General features: G+C 39.6%; 1 protein-coding gene across 1 annotated transcript in view; it reads left to right on the top strand.

Annotated features, from left to right (window-relative positions):
* Positions 1 to 9,561, top strand: part of LOC115200926 (BTB/POZ domain-containing protein KCTD5) — a 52,202-nt gene extending 42,641 nt beyond the window's left edge. Inside the window, exons 5-6 of the mRNA XM_029764051.1 lie at positions 2,075 to 2,200; positions 7,169 to 9,561. Coding sequence (XP_029619911.1) covers positions 2,075 to 2,200; positions 7,169 to 7,198 — 156 coding nt within the window. The 3' untranslated portion in view covers positions 7,199 to 9,561. The remainder of the gene's footprint in view (positions 1 to 2,074; positions 2,201 to 7,168) is intronic.
* Positions 9,562 to 9,657: the final 96 nt, after the last annotated feature.

A 9,657-nucleotide genomic window follows, 5' to 3' on the forward strand; every position in this document is an offset into this window, starting at 1 on the left:
ATGTGATTTATTTCAGATTATCAAAAAAACTAAATTTGCTAAAAATTCTAAACCTGTGTTTTGCTATTGGGGGGAAATGTAATTTTTTAAACAAGGCAGCAATGTAACAATGTGAAAAAAGTCAAGGGGTCTGAATACTTTCTGAATGCACTGTATGCTAGTTGAGGAGTGAAGGAACATATTGAAGCCTGATTAGGCGATACATTGTAGTTTAAACATGGATTCTGTTAGTGGTACGTTCCAAAGCACTTAGTTTTCCAGATTCAAATTTGTCATTTTGGTCAAGCACTTAAACGCTCTTGAAAGAATTTGGAGTGTAAGTGTGTGCGCGGGTAAGCACTGATTGAGTCTTCCCTGACTCCACTGTCCCTATGGGGAGAGGATCAATGGATCTCCCAGACAGCTGGAATGTTACTAATAGTCTTACAAGGGTCAGACAGGAAACCTCTTAAAACACATACTTGACCTAAGCTTAAGGCTCAGCAGCAGTGAGCCTAGTCATCTGGGGATATGTAACCAATTACTCCTCATTCAGAGCCACTCAGTCCTGGGTTGTTAATTAGGGCACGTTTTCCAACAGAAAATTAAGACTTTTTTTTTTTATTGGAGAAGTTCAGATAGTACTGCCCAGTTTCACACCTTTTTCTGATCTTTTTCTTCAATCTGTGCTACTGAACCCGATCCTGGGCTGGCTTCAGGTTTCTAAATACTCTTGCTATGTCCACGGATCACCCACGCTAGATTGGTTGAGAAAGGTTCTTGAATCACGTTTATTTAATTTTTTTAACTAGGCAAGTCAGTTAAGAACAAATGTATTATTTTCAATGACGGCCTACCCCGGCCAAACCCGAACGACTATGGGACTCTCAATCACGGCCAGTTGCAATTCCGCCTGTAGTCGAACCAGGATCTGTAATGACGCCTCTAGTACTGAGATGCAGTGCCTTAAGCTGCCTAGTGGTGCAGCAGTCTATGTGGTGTATGAATGCTTATTCAAAGTTGGACTTGAATGGCTATCGCGATGGGTGAGAACTGAGACTGGTTGTACTTGGTACAGTAGCTGGTAGCTATAACATTTAGCATCAACATAGAGTAGCTTAATACTCTTGCCTCCTGTGTGAGACATCTCTTGGGAACAACATGGCTCCTGCAGAAGTGGCTAATGAGGTTGTGCATGTCGAGACATGCACACCCACAGAGTACACTGTACTGTACACATACTGACTGGCTGAACACAAGTTTAAAGCATTCGACTAAGAGGAGGAACAGAAGTTTGTCTGACATTGTCATATGTATTTTGTAGGCCGAAGTACTCCGCTTTGATTTGCATGACATCACCTCACTGTCTGCATGTTTGTTTAACAATCTGTTATCCCTGTCTGTTGTTTTATGTCCTTAAAAAGTTAACCATTTAAAGACCCACTCCAGCTATTTGGGAACGTTTCCTGTTGAAAAATAATATTCCAAGTATAAATACAGTACTCTCACTTAATGGTAAATAGTTGGCAATTCAAGGAGTTGGTCTGATGGGTGCACATTTTAGTTGTGAACGCCATACTGTAACTAGATCACCTGGCTGCACAACAGTGAGTGACTCACAAGGCTCTGGTCTCTCTTCATTGGTTGCTTGTAAACAAACACCATGTGATTGGGGACTACCAGTAAGCTTCATAATGAAAAGTTGTGACCGGTGAAATGAAGAACGCAATCTTTATCTCCTAACGTATCGCACAAGTTGACTGCAGGTATTTACTTAAATGTAGCTACAAATATTCAAATGTATTATTATAAAAAAAAACGTAAAATTGTTTTGACGGTATTGGAAAACCATCTAGTGGCTAATTCCAAAAACCCCGGTGTACGGTATATTACCGAAGCCTATAGCCAATTCACATTTTGTGTTCTGAACTGTTTCAAGCTCTGTCATGTTTTCTACCTATTATCTAATGCTTTTTATTACTGTTCGAACTCATCACATTTCTGTTATCTAAGTACACTGTAACCCACTTTCTGTCCTCATTTTGTCTCTGAAGCTAATTATTTCTGTGTGCTCTCTCTCCTCTCACCCCCCCAGCTGGTCAGCATTGGCTCCTCTTATAACTACGGAAACGAAGACCAATCTGAGTTCCTTTGTGTGGTCTCCAAGGAGCTGCACAACCAATCATACGGCACAAACAGTGAGCCCAGTGAGAAAGCCAAGGTGAGTGTGAACACCGGCAGTCAGGCAAGTGAGAATTCCATGACAAGCTTGTCTGAATAGTGGCTTGTTCTGGATGTCTAAAAATACCACATTTACTAACCCTGCTTCTATGGGACAGTGATAAATGGATCTGGTTTGCTGATTGACTCCTCTATGAGCGTTTACATTTTAAAGATGGGTTTGGACTGCTGCACAGAGTAATTCATTGGTGAATTTTGTATTTTCTGAAAAGTATAAAACGTTGGTCAATTAGTTAGGTTAGCGATTGAATTAGCCTTCATTGAATCAAGCCAAGTCCTTTTTCATAGCAGTTAACATTTACTTTCAACAATTTGGTGTCTAAATCAAAAGGACAGTTCTGTTAGTGTAAAGTTATCAGTCAGACTACACTCAGGCCTAAGTGCATTTCTCCAGTATTACAAGATTGATATAATGTTAGATTTGACCTTAGACCGAACCCCCCGCCAAAAAAAAAATCAAATATCCATGTTAGTAGGACCTTGAACATGGGCTTGAGGATTACTGGGACAATTAGTGGGGAAGTTCATTCTCTCTGAGGGCTTTTGGATCAAAGTAGCAGGCCTAGCTGTGGGAATTACTAGTCCCATCTGCAGGTCCCCATGTGTGCCCAGTCCTCCAGGGCATGCTTCACTCACTTATTTTCATCAGGCTCCTTCTGGTCCCAGATTTGGTTATTCTATTGAATTGTTGCAAATAAGCTGCGATTTAAGGGTGTTTTCACACACAGTTTCGAGCTATAGTTCGAATCAGTTAGATTATTTGTTGTGTTGTATTTTTTTCATTTTGGTTCGTTTGGTTTCATATTGCCAAATGTCAAACAAACAAACTAAAATGCCCCACCAAAAAAACACGTGTTCATGCAAGTAATTTGTTTATTGGAGAAAAATTCTAACGGGAAATCCGTCTGACTATCAAGAAGCATAACTTGTGTGTCCCAAACTTCATATGGCTTTCGTCTTCCGACAACATGCGAGAGAAAATGGCACAATAGCCTCTGAGGTAAATGGGGGGTTGGGGAGGTGGGCAGGCAGGCAATGAGAGAAGGCATATCGGCTCGATTGCAAGTGAATCTGACTGACTTGAAGGCTATAGCTCCAGTCTTCCCTAATCTGCATCAGATGCGCCCATAAATGCAGTGCTACTTACAATGTTTCAGAAATATTAAGTTATGATAGGCTTCTGCTTGCATTTCATCAAATGCATACAGTCAAACAACCAATATTCTGCCTACTACACGCCTCTGTTTGGTCCGGACTGCATTCACACCTGCAGCTAACCGTACCATGGTACAAATGGAATCTGACCAAGACCGCCATTTTTGTGTGAACTACGGTGCATTGTTTAGTGCGCTCCGGATAGTGTTCACACCAGTCCAAACGAACCAAAACTATTTGGTGTGAAAGCCCCCAAGAAGTCTCAGATTCAGTCAGATTTAAATGTCACATGGATGTAATTGAGTTAATACCAGTTCTAGAGATTGTATTTTCTATTGATAGGAATTTCAATGCATTTATACCACAGAAAGAGGCTTTTCGCTTGAGTTCTAAACAGCGGTTTATACACATTACATTTTTAGACTAAATGGACTTTGGTACGGAGCAAAGCAATCACAGAGACCGCTTAAGAGGGCATATCGGCTCGATTGCAAGTGAATCTTACTAGATGTGAAAGTAGCCTACCCTCCGACCCGTCAATGTCCAAATGTAGCGATTTATTTTTTTTATTTTTTATTTCACCTTTATTTAACCAGGTAGGCTAGTTGAGAACAAGTTCTCATTTGCAACTGCGACCTGGCCAAGATAAAGCATAGCAATTTGACACATACAACAACAGAGTTACACATGGAATAAACAAAACATAGTCAATAATACAGTAGAGAAAAAGAAAGTCTATATACAGTGAGTGCAAATGAGGTAAGATAAGGGAGTTAAGGCAATAAATAGGCCATGGTGGCGAAGTAATTACAATATAGCAATTAAACACTGGAATGGTAGATGTGCAGAAGATGAATGTGCAAGTAGAGATACTGGGGTGCAAAGGAGCAAGATAAATAAATACAGTATGGGGATGAGGTAGGTAGATGGGCTGTTAACAGATGGGCTATGTACAGGTGCAGTGATCTGTGAGCTGCTCTGACAGCTGGTGCTTAAAGCTGGTGAGGGAGATATGAGTCTCCAGCTTCAGTGATTTTTTTTTTGCAGTTTGTTCCAGTCATTGGCAGCAGAGAACTGGAAGGAAAGGCGACCAAAGGAGGAATTGGCTTTGGGGGTGACCAGTGAGCGCGTGCTACGGGTGGGTGCTGCTATGGTGACCAGTGAGCCGAGATAAGGCGGGGCTTTACCTAGCAGAGACTTGTAGATAACCTGTAGCCAGTGGGTTTGGCGATGAGTATGAAGCGAGGGCCAACCAACGAGAGTGTACATGTCGCAGTGGTGGGTTGTGTATGGGGCTTTGGTGACAAAACGGATGGCACTGTGATGGACTGCATCCAATTTGTTGAGTAGAGTGTTGGAGTCTAGAACTGTGAGGTGAACACCTTTTTGAGAATCAAGTCCAAGAGGCGTAATAGTAGTCAGTTGCTAGGTTTCCATCCAATTGGTGACAGATTTTAGTGCAAGTTTTCAAAAAATCTGCATAAAAAAGTTGGTGCATGCGCTCTTGACAACAGTTCACTGATAAAGTGGACAGGGTAGGTTATATGATGGAGGGATGGATAAGAGCAATATCATTTGTAATTTGCAGCCAAGCATAGATCATGTCACCAGCATTCAAATAATACCCTCCAATATTTATTAGAAAATTTGCATCAAGCTTATCACTGTCCATCACTTTAACCACCATGAAGTTCATCATACCTTATTTAATCTGTATATAAACTCTTAATGCTTTTCTATGTGGTGGTGGTAGTACAACCTAACATCTCATTGCGTGACTCCAAGTTTACTTCTACATGATGGTTTATTTTATTTCAATATTTGCGCATAAAGGAGTTTCCACCGCAATTGTCGCAAAAACAATTTCACCGACCAAAAAATGATCCTACTTTGTCTAGAATGTTTTGTCGACAATGGGAAATTTTACACACTTCTGCTGTTTCTATCAGCCCTGTTGTGAGTTTTTATGCATCAGGTAATTCATTTGCATGGAATGGTTGGATGGAAACCTGGTTAGTGATGCATCCCCAGTCGGAGAGTCTTCATTGGACAGATGTTAGTTAGTTGGTTGGTTGGAAGGTGAATGTTTTTGTAACGTTTACACAACACAATCTGTTGTCCCCCCCACTTTACCCTTGACATTTTCTCCCCATTCATTTTCGTTCTTGTAAAGACTTGTCTTCTTCCTGTGCCATTTGCATGCTGCATGTTGCTCAGAGTGAAGATGAAGAGACGGATTATGAAATGAATGACTCTGATTAGGGTTGAGCACTTATGACTCAACGGTGAGAGCTCAGCTCTGCTGCCCTCCTAACTCCTGCCCCTCCTTTCTTTCGACTCTCGTACTCTTACCTTTTTCTTTCCATAACTCCACAATGCGTCTTTGCCCTGGTGCTTGCAACCCTGGTCCATGAGAGGATTGTGTCTGGGATTTGGGTCCTGTCAGGCTTTCAGTCACTTCGTCTTTCAAATCAAATGTTATTTGTCACCTGTTCCGAATACAACAGGTGTAGACCTTACAGTGAAATGTTTACTTACAAGCCTTTAACCAACAATGCAGTTTTAAGGAAATGCCAACAAAAAAAGTAAGAAGAATTGCAAATAATTGAAGGGGAGTAGTAAATAACAATAGCGGGGCTATATACAGGGGATACAGAGTCAATGTGTGGGGGCACTTGTGTCGAGGTAATATGTATATGTAGGTAGAGTTATTAAAGTGACTATGCATAGATAATAACAGAGTAGAGGGGGCAATGCAAATAGTTTGGGTAGCCTTTTGATTAGCTGTTCAGGAGTCTTATGGCTTGGGGGTAGAAGCTGTTTAGAAGCCTCTTGGACCTAGACTTTGCACTCCGGTACCGCTTGCCGTGGGGTAGCAGAGAGAACAGTCCATGACTCGGGTGGCTGGAGCCTTTGACAATTTTTAGGGCCTTCCTCTGACACCGTCTGGTTCAACACACTCTTTAGGACCAAGGTTGACTACACCTGTCAAGCTTTTCATTTAGCATGTGCAAATACACTGATCATACCGAACATTAGGAAAACCTTCCTAATATTGAGTTGCAGCCCTTTTTGCCCTCAGAACAGCCTCAATTCGTCAGGGCATTGACTCTACAAGGTGTCTAAAGCGTTCCACAGGGATGCTGGCCCATGTTGACTCCAATGCTTCCCACAGTTGTCAAGTTGGCTGGATGTCCTTTGGGTGGTGGACTATTCTTGAGACACACGGGGAAACTGTTGAGTGTGAAAAACCCATCAGCGTTGCAGTTTGACACAAATCGGTGCGCCTGGCACATACTACCATACCCATTTCAAAGGCACTTAAATCTTTTGTCTTGCCCATCACCCTCTGTATGGCACACAATCCATGTCTCCAGGCTTAAAAATCCTTCTTTAACTTGTCTCCTCCCCTTCAACTACTTTGATTGAAGTGGATTTAACAAGTGACATAAATAAGGGATCATAGCTTTCACCTGGTCAGTCATGGAAAGAGCAGGTGTCCTTATTGTTTTGTACACTCAATGTATTTGCTTTATATTGCTGGCATGGATGGTGTGGTTAGCTTAGAAAACCCCTAAACATATCCTTTCCCTCTACTCGTGTGTGTGTGTGTGTGTGTGTGTGTACCAGACTTAAAGATTACATTCATTACTTCTAACATACTGTATGCCTGTCATATGTAGCTATGAGCCTGCTGTAGTATAGTTTCTTATTTACAGTTAGGTAATTGCAGGAATATGTTTTTACATTTTATTTTAACATTAACTGATTTTAATTCCTTTTGCCTTTGCAGATTCTTCAGGAGAGGGGATCCCGAATGTGAAGGATCAGTATTACAAGCTCCAGGTATAACGATGCAAACATATCATTGACGAGGAAGAACCTTTCACTCAACAGAGAAGACATTAGTCGAGAGGGACTTACATTTGTTTGTTTTTACTCCATTTTATATTTTATTATGTAAATAAGTCTGTTTACAGACTTTTTGTGCCTGTACAGTTAAACTGGATTTTTTTGAATTAGTGACAAGTTGTTTTCAACAAATGATGAATTATAATCATTGAAATATTTTATGCTATAAAACATGGTCATACACGGCCAATGATTCACTCAGGGGCTACTTTTGAGTTTTTCTTACACCTTCTAACTCAAGGGAATCTTGTAAGGGATCATGATGGTCTATCTATATTATCAAGCTTAAACCTGTACTGTCAGTAGTTAAAAATATTTTTTAGAGGGAAATTCATTTAGGTTTCAAACAAGTTTAATACTTCCTTAACTGGTTTATTCTTTGTATTTTTAGAGGGTACATTTTGTTTAATAAAGTATTTTATTTGGGGTAAGATATTTTAGGGAAAGGTTGGGGTTTGCTAATATTTTTTTTTTAAGGTAATGGTGAAGGAATATCTTTTAATATCCTTAGGTTTTTTGATGTACATAATCTAAAAATTCCAATATTCATATTTAACTCGAACTGCACATTTTGTACACTGTATAGTTAAACACAACTACAAATGTACGTTGTTGTACTGGATCTTACAAGCTAGAAAGTCTTGACAATTAAATTATGTTGATTCGAGTTTTGCAATGTTTGTACAGAGGTCTCTGCATATTAAGATTTGTAAATCAGGATTTCAATTGTTGATGCTCAATATGTTTTAGTTAGATCACACCTGGAACGTCTTTTGTAATCCAATAAGAGGAAATATACCTTGGCTCAGACGTTGACTGTTAAGTTGTACAAAGATGTATTTGTCTTGCAAGGCTACACATTCTTTGAGGCATTTTGTATTGTGTAGACTTCATACACAGCATTTCAAGCTCTACAATAGGAGGAACACTGTGCACAATGCTTTCCTTATCCTGCAACACTGTTAAGGGGAAATACTGCATTTCAGGACCCTTTTAAAGAAAATATACACACATACATACATACATACATACATACAGTGAGTTGTTTCTGGCCTGAGATGTGGCATTGCTCTGTTCGATATTTCATTCACTTCTAACGTTTGATAGTGTTGCCTTTTCCCATGCAGTGATGACCAAATACAATGTCTTATGTGCAGCTTACACATTAACTTTTAGTGTCGGGATAAGAAAACAACAACATTTCTGGCTGCAGGCACACTCTGTGCAGCAGGACACAGACACAACTCCTTTCACACACACCCACACTCTTTTCACGTAATCATTTTATATAATTAAAGGTTATTGGATGGATGCATTTCTTATTATTTTTTTTATTATTTTTTTTTTACACACAAGGGCTTATAAAGTGGAAATTATGAAATCTGCAAAGAAGTTCAATCAAATAAGAGTGGGTGTTTTGCCGGCGCTATGTTTACATTTGCTATAGTATTCTGAAGCCTTCCAGAGATCTTGCACACCCTCACATACCGTAACAGATACAGACTTGTTTTGACTGGAGCAAAGAAAACAAGCACTCCCCACTCCAGATTAATTTTAAACACATGTTAATAGTTACTGTTAATTTATGTTTACATATCATATACATTTCAAAGTGGTTTGCTACCACTTCAATATTAAAGTGCAAGTAATCTCTTGAGGACAGACTATGTGAATCTAAATGGTACTGCCCAAATTATGTGAGATTTTAATTTGAGATTTTTTTTTTTTTGTGATAGTGATTATCAGTGGAATGGTGACTAGCTCAGTCAGCTCGATGAGACTAGTTTTGGTCTAATGAGTTTTGTTGCAGTGAGATTCTTTTTTGGTTTAGTTTACTTGGCTCCATCTTAACCTTAGCAGTCTGTGTATGTTGGTCTGATCTGTATAAGCTGGCTGCACTACTTCCTCAGCAGCATCCTTCTCACTGCTAGACTACATGCCATGGAGAAATAACAATTATATTTTGTGCACCAAAGTATCCAGTCAAGTTCCCAGTATATGATGAGTCAGCTGGTTACTTCATCACAGAACACTGCAATGCATGATTGAAGATGGTCACATTTAGGCCTATTATTCCAGAGTAGATGGAATTTATTTATTCTTTAATCAGAATGATGATGCTGTTGATATCAAAGATGATCATGATGTCATCACTACATCAGTCACTTCTGACTAATACCATGTTTTTATGCAATGTTTAAAATAACTAATGTTACTGGGATAGATTTATGGTATTGCATAGGGTAAGTCCAATAAAATGGTTTGTCTTTCACATTTGGTATGTGTGTGTGTGTGTGTGTGTATTTTAATACAGTTTGTAGCAGCGCACATTTTTTTATATGATTGTCTGAATTACACAACAGCAGACAG

This window comes from Salmo trutta, chromosome 10 (genome assembly GCF_901001165.1).
Source record: "Salmo trutta chromosome 10, fSalTru1.1, whole genome shotgun sequence".
Taxonomy (NCBI): Eukaryota; Metazoa; Chordata; class Actinopteri; order Salmoniformes; family Salmonidae; genus Salmo; species Salmo trutta.